We start from the raw sequence: 19,599 nt of genomic DNA on the forward strand, positions 1-19,599 counted from the left end.
AGGAAACACTGCCCTAGCCTAATGCTTCCCAATGACAGTCCATTTTGAATGGGCCACTTGTTGGTAAGATATGTGATTCTCATTTCTAGGTAAGAAACCCTCTATCTCCACCTGGGAAATGAGGGGGGTGGAGGGCCCTTAGAGACATGGGGTCTGTTTGGTGCACCTTCTCACAGCATCAATTTATTCAGTTTCAGCTTGGAATCTCACACGATGCCCTGGCACCCTGGGACACTAGGTCATGTTAAATTTTGTCCTTCAGTGGACACATGAGAGAGGCACTAGCCCACTAGGGAGTGTCGGAAAAGGGCCAGAAAGAAGATTCTGGTTTTCATTAGCTTTGCTTTGTAGTCCAGAAGACACAAGAGCAGCATCTGTGTCACAGATAGTGGCAGTAACAGAGGGATACAGGCACAGTGGGCTGCTTGGCTTTGCTTCGAGCTCCAAAGTCAAAATATTTTCGGAGAGCAGTTCTGCCATGTCCACACAAAATGCAATTATGCATACCACTTGACCCAGCAATTCCACTTCAAAAAACGTAGTTTACAGAAATATTACAAAAGGTGCAAGATACATTCACAAAGATATCCACGTCAACACAATCTCCGATAGCAAAAAAGGAAAGTTGACAATAAAACCAATAGAAAACTGTGTGCTAGGATGTTCATAGCAGCATCATTTGCAATAAACAAACACTGTAAACTACCCAAATGTCTATCAAAGTAGAATGGATAAATTGTGGTATATCCACAGAATGGAATACTATGTAGCAATGAGAATAAATAAACTCCAACCACATACAACAATAAGGAGGAATCCCACAGACATCATATTGAGCAAAAGAAGTCTGACACCAAAGGGAACATACTTTATGAAACCACTAGTGCAAATCACACAAATAGGCAAAGCCAGTCTGTCCTACGCAAAGACAAGTGAGGAGTTACTGTCGGAGAGAAGTGATTGGAAGGAAGTCCAAGGGGACCTCCCGGTTTTAGTCACATTGTTTCCTCATAGTAGCTATCGCTTGGAGACGGGCTTCTTAGGGACTTTGACATTCTGCCAAATGCATGTCTATGTTGTTTAAATTTACTTACAAACATACATTATGTGTGTATTCAGAAAAAAGGACACAGAGAAAATTAAGATGAACCAAATATGCCTTAAGTTTGACCTTGTTATTATTTCATCCATCAGGAAGATGAGGGTTTTTGATGGATGAAGGGAATGATAATGGAATAAACCTAGTGCCTTGCCTGCAGGGTGGCTAATTGAACCCAGGGATGGAGGTCATACTAGTTTGTTGCTGGCAATCTTAACAATTGATTGAAATTAGCACTTGTTTGCTGGGCTGCCCCACATTCAGATCTAGTTGTGGTGTGGCGACCGCAAATAGGATTCTGGGCCACACAAATAATGTGTCTACAGAGCAGCAAAACAGTTGGATTTGTTTGATTAAATGAACAAAACCATATAGTCAGAGGAAGGAGAAATCAAAACAGCTACGCCCAAGGTAACCCACTCAGACGGGTGGTTCATGAAATGCATCCATTCATTAAATCAACATTTTAGCAGACTCATGTGGACTCTGTGAGATAGTCGGCTTGACATGAAATATTCGTGGATAAACCCAGAGACCCTGAAAAACACGCTTCTGTCCATCACCAGCAAATGTTTCCTGAATGCTCACCGTGGGTCTGCCATCATGCTAAAATTGTGTGGGTCCGAAATTACGCTTTTATAACCAATTGCAAATGTCATTGTGTTGAGTTCCATCACTACATTCAACTGAAACAGAATTTCTGACGGTGGCACCTGGCCATCAACATTTTTAAAAGCTCCCCAGGTGATTCCAAAATACATAAGAGTTGGAATCATTGCTCAGACCAATTAAATCAGAAGCTAGGTGGAATGGGACCCAAACGTATAATTTAAAAGTCACAAAAGTATTTTAAAGTGTAGTCTGCGTTGAGAGCAATTTCTTGTAAATTTCTATTATCAAAAAAGTCAGAGGTGGTCTTTCGAGAAGCATTTTGTAAAGAGACCCAGTATTACTTGGCCTCAGCTTGTGCAGCTTTGCTAGAAAATGATCACAGTGATAAGCTCCCAGTTTGTTAAGTGCTTCCTGTGGTTACATTCTGCTCTGTGCACTCGCTTTAGACCATTTCATTTACTTCCCACAACCATGCCATAAAGAACTGAATGGGAACAGGTCCTTCCAGTGAGCCATCACACAGACAGGTTTTTTTCCAGAAGTATTGTTCTCACCCACTGTTATCGCTGATCTGTGAGATCCAGCCTCTTTTAGATGTCCTACCCTTTTTCCATCCTTCCTGACAGGGTGGGAGAAGAGGTTAAGGGAAATGTCTTATAAACACACACACTTAAAACCTTGAAAACATGCTTGGAACATGTCCTTTTTAATAACTTTAAGTCAGAAGGAGCTTGAGGCACTCAGTAATATCCCTGATATAAACAAGAGCTAAAAGCAACATTCTGTAATTGCTGGAGTCCATGAGAAATAAGAAAATGTATGTTTTGTGTTTACAAAGAAGCCACTGTGTGATGGCAGCCTACTTATAAACACAAGTCGAATTTACTAACGTTAGCCTGATAGCACTGCCGTACACACGGTATCAAGTCCAAGGTGGTCAGGGCTACGCAGACTAAGGCAGTTTGAGAAAACACTTCCATAAAAAACTGAGAGCAGGAAACGTGCCAGTTACTACCTCACTGACTGGAAGAGTCCCACTCTGAGCAAGGCAGATCTTGAGAACTAGAACAGAGACACAATTTCCTTCAACCCCTTTACTTATAAATGGGTTACCAGGGAGGATGAGGGCCTCCTCCACACACGCATTTCTGAACAGAAAAGAGGTCACGCTCAAAAACTGACTCTGAAAGTTACGCATTTCTAAAGCCCACGCGCTTCCTCTCTTCCATTCCTTGGACTAAGTTAGATTAGTAGGATATGATTAAACTGTGATTGCCCACTTGTTTTTGTTAGCCACGGTACAAATTAAATCTCATGCTTCTTTCTGCTGCTCAAGGGCTGTTTATATTCTGCAGAATAATTTTAAAACTGAGTTAAGCAAAACTCTTTGAGAACAATTAATATACTTTTACGGCTATAGCATAGAGCATGCCAAATCCAAATTTATATACTCTCCGAAATACTGGCACCATGGCTCCAATCCTTTCTGATAAAAGTAAAGACCACTGGCATATACCACTTTGTTTTTTAAATAACAATTTCAATCTTTTATAATAACCTGAAAAATGGGGGATTTTCCCCACCAGATAATTTTTGAACTGTAACTCCATCTAAATCTTCTTTTCCCTATTCATCTCTTCAGTATTTTTAGAAATAAATCACAGATTCTAGAACTCAGGCTTCAGTGTTGGACCTTCAAAGACCCCGAAACACTGGTCTTCCCAGAAATGCATCCTGGCTCCAGGCACCCACCCACTTCCTCCTACACCTCTACACCCAGCTCAATTCTTAGGTAACTGTAGATCTGCGGTTCTCAATTGGGAGTGATTGTATTCTCAAAGGAGCACGTGGCCAAGTCCAGAGGCATTTCTGGTTGTCACAACTAGAAGAGGGAGGTGCTACAGGCATCTAGAGGGTAGAGATTAGTGATACTGCTTAATATCCTACAGTACATGGGACAGAGCTACAACAAAGAATGACCTTGCCCAAAATACTAACATTGAGAAACCCTGCTGCAGGGATTCTCAGAGATCCATTTTCCAACCACATTTCCATCACCTCCCTAAAAACCTGAATCCATTAGCAGTAACTCCCTATTCCTCTCTCCTCCCCAGCCCCTGGCAACCATGAATCTATTTTCTGTCTCTATGGGTTTGCCTATTCTGGGCATTTTCTAGAAATGGAATCATACAATATGTGGTCTTTTGTATCTGGCTTCCTTTGCTCAGCATAATGTTTTCAAGGTTCAGCCATGTTGTAGCGTGTGTCAGTTCCTTTTTTAAGGCTGAATAATATTGCATTGTATGTGAATATCATGCTGTGTATTTATATATAGGTCCTGTGCCTTGGATATTACAGATTCTCAATAAATATTTGATGCTAACAATTTAAAGATTATTGAGGTGTATGGAATGCTACCGAGAAAAGACATAGCACATGACTATGATTCTCCTAAGAGCACAGTGATGATGAAGATGACGCACTAGATAACAGTTTAAGAAATGGAGATTGTATGATTCTAAAGCTATGCTAGCATTATATGGGGCGAGATGTCATCTATGATTAGAACAAACTTGCACTCCACAATATTCTGTGACAGTCTATTGAATCTGTTTAATTTCATTTCAAATAATTCCCTATAATGAAATGTATGTGAGTTGAATTAAATTACCATCTGGCCTTTTTCCTGATTTATTTCATTCTTCAGAATTATATCAGCTTCAGATCTGGTTAATACTCCAAGCAGACATACCATTTGTGATGTGATTTTTAAAAAAAATAATTCTCAACTGCTCTTACTGAATTTTATGTAATTTAGGGATGTGACAAAGGAGATACTAACTGAAAAACTTCTCAGGGCTCTGTCCACGTTCAAGAGGCCATTAACTAAAACAATCACTGGAATGGATACCAGGAACGACAACGCAACCCGCTGGTGACATCACTGGTACATAGGTCTCACCACATATTTCTTGTTCCCTGTAGAATTAGCAGATCATATGAAAATATTTCTGTCGCTGTGGGCAGTTAGGTAAGAGGTGAAGATGAAAGGTCTGCTACTAAAGTGTAACAATATAAGAATTATCTGTCCAAGAACAATAGAAGAAACTTTGCATATCAAATATGAGAGAATAATAGTTTCCAACATTTCAGGTGGCAAAGTATTGCCTTATGTTTCTTCCAACTTGCATATGTCTTCTTTGAGCCATTACTAAAATTGTCAGTCTTAATATTGGAAATCATGTTTAAGAAGAGTCACATGTATATTGAGTGACATGACTAGCTTCCCCTTATTGATATTTTCCCATTTTCCAGGTAGTAACATAAGTGTGTAAGCGTCAAGAACACTGGCTATGGTCTGGCTTCATGGGGCAATGGCCCAACCACAATTCTGACCTTGGCTGTCCTGACAAGACAAGTTCTCTCCACCACAGCACATCGTTTGTGTTTGGAAACTACCTCTCTCTGTGTGTGTACATGGAACCCCAGTAGGAAAGTACAACTTACTTTTGTGTATTTTGCCTAATAAGTGAAATAAAAAAGCTTGTTTTTACATTGCTGTGTTACCTCTGTTAACACAGATGTAACATTTTCACTCCCGACAGTTACCAGTTAATTATAATCCCCAAACACATTTCCATCTGCATATAATTGCCCTTATTGAAAATTGCTCCACCAGATATTTAGCAAATGCTTACAGATCTTCCAAATTACAAGCTGTATAAACTCTTTTTGTGAATGCTTGTATCATTCAGACATTTTCTACTAGTCATCTAAAAGGGACCCTATCCCTTTAAAAAAATATCTCACACACACACACACACACGTTGGTCTTTGACTTTATATTCAGGGGGTGACCCTGAGAATGAACATTAAATAAACGCAGGGCTATGAGAGATCTAGTACTATCACTTATTCATTCCTCTTGCTAAACACGGATGAGAAATATTATACCCCAAAGTTCTTGTATTTCCTTTGCATTTGTTCCATTCACAGATTATTGAAAAGAAATACAATAAAATCTTGGCTTCCCAGAGACTTTCAGGAATGAGTCCCTTAGATAACAACCATTAATATTTTGGTGAATATCTCCCCAATGAAGAGAAAGAAATAGAGAAGGAGGAAGGGATGGGGGGAGGGGAGGAGGGACGGAGGGAAGAGGAGGAGGAAGATCATTTTAGAGAAAGAAGACATTGAAAATCTATTTTTTCTACTTAACTATGTGTCAGAAACTTCTTTCTATGCCAACAAATACAGACTGACACCTCATTTTGAATGTGATATGTGCCATAATTGATTCCAACCAGCCCTCTATTGGTAGACATTTTGTTTTTCATGTTAGTTCATAAATATCTCTATCTACTTTCTATTGTCCTTGGGAAGAGCAGGCACTGGCTATAAGTTAATCTTTCCATGATGACTCAGTGTGTGCATATCACTTAATGTACAATCACTGCAGAAGCAGAAAGTACAGGACTGAAAGGCTGAAGTGGTCCTATAGACAATTAATATCCCCCTTCCTAATCCAGCCAAAGGACTATTGGCCAACTCTAGATGGCCCGCCTTTACCGTAGCCCCCGATGTAGTCTGGTGTCACGACTGTACCTCTCCTACCTCCTTACCCCTTTCTCATCCACAAAAACAGACATAGCAGAGAGCATGTTAGTTTCCTGAAGGTGAGAAGGGCGATTTGTTCCAACACCCACTCCCAGCATTCTCCACCGCATCTCAGAGTGGAGACTTCTTCTGGAGGCCATGAGGAGTTTGAGAACTGGACTAGTGTGCTATTCATCTTTGTAACCCAAGGCCAATGACTGTATTAGGCATATAGCAAGGGCTCGATAATAACGGTGTTAGGCATGTACTAAGTGCTTGACGCGATATCACAATTTTGGCCTTGACCCTGGACCATCCCCTTTTCCAGCACAGCTGTTTTATTTCCTATTGCTTCATGAATAAGTTTCCTCTTTTTTTTCCAGTACATTTGGGGCTTGTTGGACCTGTCACCACCTTGAATACCATCACAATGCATTTTCCTCTTCTTACAGATGCCTTTCTTTTTTCTGGTCCCTTACCTCTGTCCCTGCTTTTCTTATGCTTCTTGTGCCAAGTTTCATCACTTATTAAATGTCATTAGCCAGTAGAGGATTCCTCTTTTTTTTTCATAGCTTCAAACGAACAGCCATATAACATAGTTAATTCCATGGAATTAGTACCTAATTCTAGAATAGGTACTGATGGTTTGCAATCAATAAAGTATGTGAATGTGGGTGAGAGAGGGTTTTTTTGTTGTTATTCTTTTCAAATTATTCCTTGGGCTAAAGAGATTCTAGAAGTCTAAGAATCTAATAATTATAAAGCTTTCTTATATTAAGCAAGGAAACTCAGTCATAAATAAGAAAACATCAAGTGTATATATCATAGTATATTTGCTTATAGTATATTACAATTTGAACTAATAGGTCCAAGCCAAATATAATAAGGATGTTAGGATAATGGATTCTAAAGTTTTTACAGCACCTCCCTTTTTAGGTCCTAATCAGAGGCCATTTGCATGACAGTCCATAGGAGCAGTTGACAGCAATGCAGAGTTTTGAGTCTTAGCTGTTTGAAAGGCCCATCTAAATCACTGCAAGATTTCTTTGTCTATGGAGATACCACAGAGATCAAGGGCAGTTTTCACATTTTCACAATGTCATGAATAACTTCTCCATATTTTCTTTTTTAATTTATCTTTAAAATTAAATGTATTGGGGTGACATTGGTTAATAAAATTATATAGGTTTCAAGTGTACAATTCTATAATACATCATCTAATGGGAGCCTTCTCTACATTTTCATCAATTAATCACCACATTTTTCTAGTACCTACTTTGTAAAGGAGACTTTTCTAGGCACCAAAACGCTCCCAAGGAAGTCTAAGACATCATATCTGACTTCCAAGGGTTGCAAATGGAGTCAACATCAATTAGTGGTTGTGTTACCTGAGTTCTGAAGAGGGTACAACTCCACTCTAGCAAAAAGCCAGCCTAGAGAATGATATTTTCTTATAAGTAAATGTCCACAGAAGAAATATTTAAAAGCTGACTTTAGCTCCAGTTATTAAGAATACTCACTCTTGACATTATTCCAGAATATTAGATAATCCTGGAATGGCTTTAAAAGAAGATTCAAGAATTGAGCCCCTATTGGTGATAAGAAAGGCTTCTGGAACTCCTAACACTTGACATATCCAAAGATCACCCATATACCTCCACTACTGCTAAAACGCAGGAAGTGCAAAGGGGGAAAACCCCAAAACAAAACCTGCTCCCAGCAGTCAAAAATCAATGCCAGAAGACTGAAATTTTTGAGCCTTTTTCACAAGTGAGCCTCCGGGGCCAACACTGCTTAGGGCATCCCTTTACTTGTGGTCCACACATACTGCTAACAAGTTTGGACATATGATTCTCCAGCACACTGTAAATTAAGCAGCAAATTAGAAGGGGAGAAGTTGCTAGCACAAGCAACATGGGAACAGCCAAATGCAATGAGCTGTAAGTCAAGAAAAAGAAACTATGAAAGCGGGCAAAAGAACTTTTTAAAAAATTATAAAGCACACCACACACACATATATTTGTTGTTATTTATGAGTGCCCACTATTTGTCTGCGATCAGGCATTACAGCAGGTGAAGATGTGTAAGACATGCTTCCTTTCAGAGCTCAAGACTTGCTTCTGCTCTTGACTATCATGGCTTCTCTTTATTCAAAGTATTTGACTGGTCCAAAGTAAGGAGGTTTATGGCATTGGGTCAGATTATCGCTGCCTCGGATTAGTCTGCTCTTTCCTCATCTCTAACCACTGGCAGGCAGGCACCTTCTCGTTCTTGATTTGTGCCAAAAAGAGTAGAAGTCTTCTCAGTCTCAGATCCTTCCACGTGAATTGCATGTTTTGCAGCCCTGCTTGATGCTACAAGGCTTCAGGAAGATCCTAGAACAGCTCTTTCTTAGCCAAAAGGTGGCCCAAATGTGATATTTTTATAGCCCTTTCTTGGACGCTCCTCCTTCCCATTTAGCAAGAATGGGAACCTATAATTTATCAGGGCATTTGTTCGCTCATCATTGTTGAGAAAAGCTTTCAGAAACTAATATTTCATGCATGTATTTATCCCCTATAGTAACACAAATGGTCTCAGGTTCATAGGCATTCAACATATATATTTGGAACAAATGCCTAAGTGAATGAAGGCACACTCTAGGGTCATATTGTCACAGTTATTCCAGAGGCATGGTCATAGAGGGAAATATCTTATGCTTATGATCCATTTTTAAAATAGTGACCTTATTTAAAAAAAGAAAAATATACTTGAGGTCAAAGAGCCAGAAAAATAAGAACACAAATATTTTGGAAATTTTATAGCCTCTATAAAACAAAATAAGCAGTCAATCTAGTAAATCCTGCTTTCTTTTAGAAAGTCATCTGATTCAAAAATGAAATAATTATTTATGGGAAATTTTTTCAATTGAAATTTTATATTTTCTTCCCAAAACATTAAGCAACTTTTAAATTGTATATGTGAGGCCTAGATTAGTAAAAGAGATTTCAAGCAGAGAGATCCATATTTTAATACCCTATGACTCAGGATATGCAGTGGGGAGAAAATAAATAGAGAGAACCAAATCATTTCTATTCTATTTCTATTGTATTTGTTATCAAAGCCTGAACAACAGTCCATGGTGAATTGGCAATAACTCAATATCTAGTTGAACAGAATAATTAATGATACAATAAGGGATCATTCTGTTGATCTCTATGGCCAAATATATGATACTCTCATTCTTAAAAGATGAGAGAAAGTAACGGGATAAACGTTGTAAAATTATAAGACCACTAGTACTTCACCAATGACTTAATTACTAGAGATTAACCACAATTTTTGTAGGAAAAATATGTCCTGAATCTTTTTCAGGCACTCCAATATATTTAATTAAATAAAATGGGGAAAAGACTGAAAAGGAATATAATGTGATCTGTATTTTCCTTCCTCTCCCTCCTACTCTCTTTCAGCACCTTGCTACTCACCCCCCAGTCCCCCACTCCAAGTAACCTGATACCAATTCTCCTAACATCTATTTTACAACTTCCTTCAAAGGGAATCCTTATTGCCTCTGATATAGATTCACCAATACATATATTCATATATACATGCAAACCCGGACGCAATTGGCTCTTAGAACCATATTCTATGTTCGCTTTCATTCATACATTTTGCTTATTATAACCTTCCACTTTCTTCTTTGTAATCTCTCTCTCTCTCTGATTGAAAGGTCTACCTTTTTCCATGAGGGTTATTCATTTCCTACTAATTCATTCCCAAAGATCATCTTAGAATCTTTTTAAAACATTTACTATATACCAAGTGATGGGTTTGGGGAAGGTGATAAGTTGCCTTTCCCCCCAGAAATGTCTCTTACTTCGTTTTCACACTAACCCTCTTAGGTAGATTCTATAATTATCCTCATTTTACTGATGAGGAAACTGAGGCTCTGATAGGTTAAGTACCTTGTGAGTGGTCCCTCAACCCTTGGTGAAGCTGGGGTCGGGACCCATGGAAGCCTTAGCTCTAGCGTTTAATAGTACTACATTGCCTGTCACGGATATTTCCTTCTGGAGTTTAATTCAGCCAGTGTGGAGCACCTATATAAAAATATACATCCATGTACAAACTTTAAAAATATTACTGCAGTAATCAAAGAGAGCTGGCTACACCACCAATAGTATCTGGGAGTTTAATCAGTGTTTCCTTTATCGATTGGCTATCAATAGATAGCTCATGAGTGGCCTCTTATCACTAGTTACACTTTTGCTTTTTCGTTGATCCAATTCTACAATAAAAGAAAAAAATCCATCTGCTTTGCTAAAGTAAAGGAGGAAAAGACATGAATTTAATAGCTGATCAGAGGTCCTATTAGAGAGAGAAGGGCTTCGGTGGATGTTGTTTAAGCAAAGGGAGGCTGCTGAGAACATGGGGACAATGCACCTACAGGAGCAGTTAAGAGGCAGAAAAAGAAAGGGAGAAATTTGGATTTGCTTGTAAGAGAAAAGTGGGATTGGGCCAGAAGGATGGAGGCAAGGGAGGGTCATCAGACTGAGGAAGACTGAGGTGCTCTGTGGGATAGGGTCCAGGGCAATGTCCCCTCTGATACGTATCTGTTTGCAAGGATCAAAATATAGTTTTAAGTGTGAGGTCTAGTGTGTGCTTCGTTCCCTGCCTTGTCTTTAAGATCCTCAGTAAAAGTTTTGCTACCGTGATAACCCGAAGTTCATGGTTGCTTGGATGGTAGATGGATTGCAGGATGGGGCCAAGGAGAAGGGACTTTGTCCCCTCTTTTGATGGACACCAGAATGGTGATAAAGGAATGGCCACAGGGAACACAGAAAATATCCTCAATGAGAGTAGAAAATAAAGCAGTGGTGATCCCAAAATTATAATCCCTCAGAGAAATATTGGGGAGAGCTTTGGGGTATTACCAGAAGGGGGGGGTTAAATCAATTTATCTTGATCTGAAAGGGCTAGGGAACCCTAGAGTACATCTTGATTACACTACAGAAACTCAACCATCTAACTTTTTTCTTTTTTGTAAAGAATAATGTTATGTTTGCTAGAACCAGGGAACAGACAATGACATAGCCGCTTCTTAAAAGTACATTTGAATATATCAGCATGTGCAGTCAACTTATTTGCTGACTTAAAAACAGCGTGATGAAATTTTTTGCCTGTTAAACCCATTATTGACCATAATGAAAGACTATATGCAATAATCACAACATACAGCCTCATGTTTGATCACAGCTTCTAAAAATTCATGATACAGGGATTTTTAGTTATACTCAACACATTTTTCCTTCAGAAACCGGATTGGTTGTTCTAGGTGCTGTGAATGATATAAATTGAGCTCTTAGTTGGAAGAAATCTAACGGATCAAGCATCCCTGAGCTTCAGACAGAAACTTACTCTGAATAAATATATTCAAAGGTATGTGGATTTTTATTCATAATTTGGTATCTTTTCCATTGTGCTTATTTCTTTTTCTTCATTTTATGTTCTAAAGATGCAAATGTATTCTGCATTTCTAATCCTTTATGCCATTAATATTCAGTTACTTCTTCAGTTGGATGGTAATTAAATTAGACTCCGATTATTAAATGAATTATTTTACTTTCTAGTGCAGCAAAGTGTCTATATTTCTTTAAATTTTAGTTCCAAAATCCCAAAGCACTTTTGGGGGCCAAATTTCACAGCAAAATATTAATTATTTATCATTTAAGATAAAACATTTTTAACATTATGTGATCCACTACTTTGAAAATGTTTTGTTTAATGATATCAAATAGAACTATCAACGAAATGTTTTTCTCATTCATCCAAACTTAAAAAAAAAAAAAAAAAAAAAAAAAAACAGATTTAGGAGGTAGAAAACTTCGGTGTAATTTCCATAGCCAGCATCATTATAAACGATGTTCACTTCCTATGCAAAATTTAAGGTCTTTCTTCTGACAGTTTTCCAAGTTAGTCAAAAATTTGCACCACAAAGCAATGTGCATATTTTACAATGGCCTGCTTTGCTTCGCGTCCCAAGGGTCTTATTTGTGGGATAATTACAGTGCAGTGTCAAACAAAAAAAAGATGCCATAGACTAAGTATGGAATCTTTTAAGGAGATGTCATTCAAAATTCATGGAATAATCACAGAATCTTAGCACCATTCACTCCCTTCCATTCAGCCACATCCTTTGCTCCATATCTGGAGCTCAGAGATGTTACCTGAAGGTCTTGTCTGAAGTCCTACTGGTGGGAACACCTGGAACGAAACTCCACTCCTTCCTTACTCTCTTTGAATAAATTCCTTAATGTCTTTCCTCAGATGATTAGTCTTTATTTTTAACAGTAGCAATGCTCAGGTGGACTGTACAGAAAAAAAATAAATCTATGCCTCCTGGTCCTAAAGGTATCAAATACTGTGCACCTTGAAGACCTTCCCATCTTTTAGAGTCAACTCTATTCTTTGAATCATTAATTATAAGCTACACTCAGCTTCTGCGACTCTAGAAGCTGTACAGGTGTAGGAAAATGGCATGCCAGATCACACAATCAGAGAGGATCCATGTCCTTACAACTTGTTCAGCTCTCAATCTAAACATAAAGCGTCTCTGTCACTATTGTGACCCCAGAAACAATGAAATGGGCTGAGAACTGGAAATCACATATGAGTGAAGTAACCTCGCAAAGAGTGCCCGGATCCTTCCTACTAGCAACAGACTAATATGCCTTATGTGGGTTTTGTGGAACATTAATTATGCCCAATTTTGAGAAGACACAAGAAAAGTGTGTGTTGATATATTTCAGGGCCATCAAGAAATGGGGACCTGGATTTTGTTTGCCTGCCTCCTGGGAGCAGCCTTCGCCATGCCCGTGAGTAAAGCACCTCCTGTATAAGTCAACGTCCCATTTCACAAGCTTGGGAATAAAAATCTGCCCCACAGTTGGTAAACTCTAGGGTTTAAAATAGTATAAGATCAGATGTCCTCAAATATTTTTATGTTTAAAAACACTTTGAAGAGTTTGCTATTAAAAAAAAACAACAAGATTCTTGGATGCCTCTGCCAAAGATTCTGAGTAAGAACAGATGGGATGGGGCCCAGGACTCTGCATTCTAACAAGCACCCCAGGAGATTCTGTTGAAACAATTAGCTTGTAAATATTACTGCCCATCTCTACATGGAGGAAACTTTTGGATGGGACCCTTGGACAGCCTCCAGAGAAAGTGCTTAATCAGCCTTAGGCAAACACTACAAAAATCCAAGTTTTCTCTAAAATCAATTTCTCACAAGCATGCAATTTTCTTCCTGCTCTCCAAAGTCCACTGCTGTTATCCTTCAGAGAATAGGATTTCTGTGTTAGGTATCCCCTTCTTGAACCATTTTCCTGTTCTCAGAGGCCTCATCCCTTTGGGTGTACCTGCTAAGCACATGGCTTCCGTGTGGTTGTCTGAAATCCTACCTATGCCCACTACATATGGATACATTTATATTCAAATGTACCAAGGACCAGGAAATCTGACCCATGCTCTCTGGGTGCAGGTACACAAGGTCAGAGAGCTCAGATCGCATGCAGGCAAAGCAGGATCCATTTGCTTTTCAGTGGCATAAAGAGCAGTTGATACAACCAGAAGCCAGCAAAGCTTGCATATCTGCCTCCTCTCTTCCTCTCTCACCCACGAGACCAAGAGTCTGTGCTCTGCTTTCCTGAAATTCTGCACTGGGGTCATTCATTACTAGTCCCCTGTGGAGCCTTCGCATTACAAATTCAGCCCTTTACCCACTCCTCAATTCAACCCCTGCTCTCTGAGGGCTTATGTCCAGAATGTATAGAAAAGACAGTTAGCTGATTAAAATCAGTCACACTCAGCTGAGAGAGAACTAACCCTCTTAGGAAATGTGAGCATTTGAAAAGAAGAGAGCCTGAAAGAGCTCGATGTCTGAGGGAGATGTTTTGAATGATTCACTCTCTCTCCTCCACTCCAGGGCCAACCGGAACCCCATCAGGCAGGCATCAGTCACTTGGCCTCCACTTTTGATAGGGCAGACAGTCTTGGTTTAGATCATTATTCAGAGTGTTTCTTTTTATTTTGAACTTTTAAATGTTTCTGCCATAAAACATTGACAGACTAATACAAAGAACTGGCCTAAACTTCATAAATCAACTCTTTCATTTTCCACAGGATATATAATATTTCCACTTCATTGCACCCATCTGGTTCTCATATTCAGCAATAATTCACACACAGTTGTTTCTTTTGTTGTTGATGATGTGTTATTTACTTTGCACACCAATTACGAGGCATCTCTTTGCTACTTAAGCACTTCTCCACCTCCTGATCCATAAGGGAAGGTCTGTGAGACAATTCTCTTCTTGATGGCATTTCGTAATTGTGTAAGAGAAACATCTCTCTTCCCGACATGGAGTGAGTTTGCTTAAGAAGTAAAATGGTGGATGGGGTAGAATAGGATTAATTGAAACCATGGACGGAGGGGTGTCCGAAGATCACTGGAGGATAAATGTGTGCTGGTTCCTGCTTCCAGGTCTCCCACCATTAGACTACAACCCCCGGGAAAATCTTTTAGCTGTTCTGGACCTCTTTAAGATAAGAGGGCTCCTCTCCTACACAGCGTACATGTTCAAAATAAAGTAGACCTCAAATATATTCTGCACTATATAGATTTTTAAAAAGTAGCTTCAGTCTCTCTTAATGTGAACAATTGCATATTGACTTAATCTCTTCCTCTCTCCCTCTTCTCTCTCTCTCTCCTTTCTTTTTCTTCTCCTTTCCCCCTCCCTATAAAAGCTACCACCTCATCCTGGGCACCCTGGTTATATCAACTTCAGCTATGAGGTAATTTTTCTCTTTACTCATTTTGACCATTGTTTGACTTAACAATACCCTGAGCTCTGTAAAGAATAGTGTTGATTCTTCATTCGAGATGTTTTGCAGTCCCACTTTTTGAGTTCCCACTACTGGGTTCCTGGTTTAAGTCTTGATGGGTCTCCACAAGCCTGCGTTGCCCCAGCACACACCTACCTGGCTTCTCTGAATCAGTCTCTCCTCCTTACATGGCTATAAAGTTATCCATCATGAACTACCACTCGGGGTGGGGGTGAGGGGGCTGGGAGGAGGTGCTGCATGGTAGGGCAGAAAGTGAACCCTGGCTGAACAGGTGTATTCTATTCTAGCCTGTAAAATGTGGGGAATCAGGTAAGATGTGATTTAAGATCCTTTCCAGCTAGAAAGCCCCTGATTCTAAGATGTTCATACTCTGTGTGTCTCCCTCATTTGTGTTCACTGAAAGATTAGTGATCATGTGGGCTACAAGACATTCTGCAGAGCAATGGAAAGCATGACATTTCTGGAAGTCAAGTTTGAAGTGCTCCTCAACCCTACTCTAACTATCCACCTTGGGCAAACCATTTTGTCTCTGGAACTTTGGTTTCCTTATCTGGAGAAAGGGAATAATCGTAATACTCATACTTCAAAACAGTTTGGGGACACAAATAGCCAAGCGATATGAAAGGTATTTTGTCAAGTATAACTTGAACAAGGTTAATAATTGTTTGTTGTACTGATATCAAATGCTGTCCTACTATATATGACCAAGTCCCTGCACCTGGTCGCCCAAGGGTAGACAGTTAAGAAGGGAACAAAACTCTTATATCTTTCATGGGTGCAGGCGACAATCTGTGAGTCTGTTTACTTGTACAAGCTGAAGAAAAATGTTAATAAGAATTTGAGGCAAGATTATCTGTTAAACCTTAAAAGGCTGACATATTTGACCAGGAAACGTGTCTTTCTAGGATGAAGGACAGACAATGTTGCTGCCTCCTTTATTTTTCATTGTGACATCAAACCAAAACAAAACATGACTGTTATGTCACATTAATCTTTCTGTTTTGTGTTGCTCTTGCAAAGAGGAGCAGGAGTTGTGGGATTAAACAGAATTACTTCTTTTGTAACCCAGCCAAGCTCAAGAACCTCTTTGACTCCCCATGACCTTGTCTGTAAAAGTGAGGGTGACGATATTTGCCTCAGAGTATGTGAGAAAACATGAAAAATATGTGTGATGGATGGAACATAGTGCAACACATAGAAATCACCTGACAAGAATTTGCCTTATTCTTTCTTCCATACAACTCATATTTTCAGGCTATTAATACTGACAGGACTGCATTATTGAATCTCTAGTTCATCTGCCAAAATTAAAACAAATGTATTCTAATGTCTCTTTCTCTTAAGGTCCTTACCCCTCTGAAGTGGTACCAGAGCATGATAAGGCAGCCGGTATGTAGCTCTTCTATTCTTTATTCCCTTAAAATACTAAGCATGCATTTCAATTCCCTTTTAAGTGAGATAACATATCTATGCCACATACAGACACTAATGGGAAATCGAGTTTGTAAAAGGTCCTATCTGTGTACACAGTTAGAAATTCTTACACAGGACAAAAATGAATAAATATTCAGATTGTCATAACGACAAAGAAAACATTGCTACTTCTCCAGATGGAAGTCAATGGAGCCGATGGTAAACCTGACTCTCTGTTTCTCACCAGTACCCTTCCTATGGTTACGAACCCATGGGTGGATGGCTGCACCACCAAATCATTCCCGTGCTGTCCCAGCAGAACCCCCCGAATCACGCCCTACAGCCTCATCACCACATCCCCATGGTGCCAGCTCAGCAGCCCGTGGTCCCCCAGCAACCAATGATGCCAGTTCCTGGCCAACACTCCATGACTCCAACCCAACACCACCAGACAAACCTCCTTCCGCCCGCCCAGCAGCCCTTCCAGCCCCAGCCCGTCCAGCCTCAGCCTCACCAGCCCATCCAGCCCCAGCCACCCGTGCACCCCATCCAGCCCCTGCCGCCACAACCACCTCTGCCTCCGATGTTCCCCATGCAGCCTCTGCCCCCCATGCTCCCTGACCTGCCTCTGGAAGCTTGGCCAGCAACAGACAAGACCAAGCGGGAGGAAGTGGTGAGTACATCTTGAAGGCACTACACCATCTATGAACATGGTAAAGCAAAATCGGCCCCGCGAGTTCTAGGTTCTCAACCAATCTGGGGTCCGCAGTTTGCGGAGCTACAGGTCACTGACTCTATTAGTCCAAGCATGTGCTGTAACTTTATATTATAAATGAGCTTATCTACATGGCTTAGTAATTAAGACCATAGCTTTTCTGGTGGGTTTCAATTCTACAATGAGTTTTAATTCCTACCAGAATATATATGACTAAAACCCATTCATTTCAAGGACAGTGGTATAAAGGAATATATGTTCTTCTTACCTTTCAAGTGTCTGACTAGCAAGAATAGGCTAGAATTGCAGTGAAGATTTTAAAAAGAATTGTTTTTGAGAGTGGGGGGATGCAGATATTTGAACAGGCTACAAAAGGTCGGTGAGAAATCTTTGTAAAGACCTACGGGAAGATTACCTGTCTAAAGTGATTTTGAATCGAACTTGGAGGAAGCTACACTAGACAGTTCGATTCCCGTTCAGCGTTGGGATTCTACAGATTAAGCTTTTGGCAAGAAGTTTTCACAATTAAGCACAAAATCTTTTTCCATTACAGAAGCCTCTTCCAAATGAGTGGGAAATAGCCAATAAAATAAATGACCCTTACCCATATCCATAAACCCTTACTTCTGTGTATATGAGATTTCGTAATTCTACTGTATGTATGTATGCAAATGCAATTTCAAGTTATAAGCACTAATGAGGATTTTCTACTGAAAAGCAGTTAGGGGTGAGGTGGAAAAGACTTGGGTGGGGAGCCAGGATACCTGGGGTCTAGTTCCGGCTTTGCTCCCCAACAGGAGACGGTATTGTACAAGTTACTGCAAATCTATGGGTGTTTCCCCTTCTTTAAAATGAGAGAAAATGACTAAATCAGATAATTTTCCAGCCTCTGTCCAAGCACAAATACCATAGTTTCCCAATAAAAAATTACAATACATGCCACATATGGCTTTACAGTTATGGGGAATATGGGGCAGAATTTTGGAAAATTTATTGTATCTCAAATAATTTGGTACCTATAGTTGATTATTCTAGTCGAAGGTACGCGATCCCTCTTTGTATAGAAAATACATTTATTTGTCTCTTTATTAATACTTAAGGCCATGAACTTCATAATGTGTTCACAACTTGCCACTATTTATGAAAAGTTGCCTCTGAATAGGTAGTTTGAACTTTTCAAAACTCCAGTGTAAAATTAGATTATAAATACTGATAGTGTCTTAGAGTTGTTTTAGGAAAATAAAATAAAGTGATAAGCTCTGAGCCTGGCAGGCAGGAAGTACTCAATAAAAGGTAGCAATTGTTATTTCATTATAAAATAATAGTTTTAAGTGTCCTGAAGGTGGGAGCCTCAATCCTGGATATCTCATCTCTAATGACAATGAGATAACAAAGAAACTTTAAAAATTGTAGAGTAAAACTTAAATGGTTGTACATTGTTTTGGAAAAACTGAAGCCATACGTGTTATTATAAATGGCACGCACTAAGAATATTTGTAAATTATTTTAATTGTTCCTTTTGATATCTTTTTCAGGATTAAAAGATCAGAAAATGAGAAGAGAACTGAAATAGATATTTCAGTTGCTTTCAGAATGACGCAATGATTTGTGCCTACCATCACTTTACTTAGTGAATTCTGTAACTAAAAATAAGTACATTAGCAAACAATAAAATGTTTTTAAAGTCATTCACGTCTTTGTGTTGAATTGAATTTAAAATTTCACATCACTTGAGAGAACATATTACAAATATTCTTGAATAAGGTAGGAACTGCCCATTTATACGTACAAGTTAACGATTCTTCAGGCGAATGAGTACTATATTTCTTCTTAGAGAAAACTTTAAATATACTCTCTCAAATCTTTTAAAAAATGGAAGTTTGTAATTAGTTATAATAGTTGATAAGGTGAAAAATTATAAACATGTACAGTCACTGAACCTGAACCAAATGAAGGGAAGTTTATATGAAGAATTCTTTACATTGAAAAAGATAAGCTCTGAGAAATGTTTATATTACAAAACAAATTAAGACTTGGAACACTGGCTTTACATTTCACACCACATTAATGAACAAAATCTGGTCTTTTGATCTTATTCTACTGAGAAAGATTATTTAAATAAAATGATGTGATATGTATAATAATGTACTAAATTCTAAATTGTTGAGATAATCAGTTTTCCTAAGAAAACTTTGATTAAATGGAGCTTCAAATAGAGAATCACAGTGATTTTATATATGTCATTTCTTCCACTTCATAATCTTTAAGATGATAA

General features: G+C 39.0%; 2 protein-coding genes across 4 annotated transcripts in view; one reads left to right on the forward strand and one right to left on the reverse strand.

Moving 5' to 3' along the window:
- ARHGAP6 (Rho GTPase activating protein 6) overlaps window positions 1–19,599 on the reverse strand; it is a 463,010-nt gene that overhangs the window by 110,950 nt on the left and 332,461 nt on the right. The window lies entirely within an intron of this gene.
- Window positions 11,679–18,964, forward strand: AMELX (amelogenin X-linked). The gene is made up of 6 exons (XM_019746350.2): window positions 11,679–11,728; window positions 13,099–13,164; window positions 15,098–15,145; window positions 16,541–16,585; window positions 16,857–17,282; window positions 18,860–18,964. Exons 2-6 carry the CDS (start codon window positions 13,111–13,113, stop codon window positions 18,863–18,865), a joined length of 579 nt encoding a protein of 192 aa, XP_019601909.2. The 5' UTR covers window positions 11,679–11,728; window positions 13,099–13,110; the 3' UTR covers window positions 18,866–18,964.

The sequence above is a fragment of the Rhinolophus sinicus genome, chromosome X, assembly GCF_036562045.2.
Source record: "Rhinolophus sinicus isolate RSC01 chromosome X, ASM3656204v1, whole genome shotgun sequence".
NCBI lineage: Eukaryota > Metazoa > Chordata > Mammalia > Chiroptera > Rhinolophidae > Rhinolophus > Rhinolophus sinicus.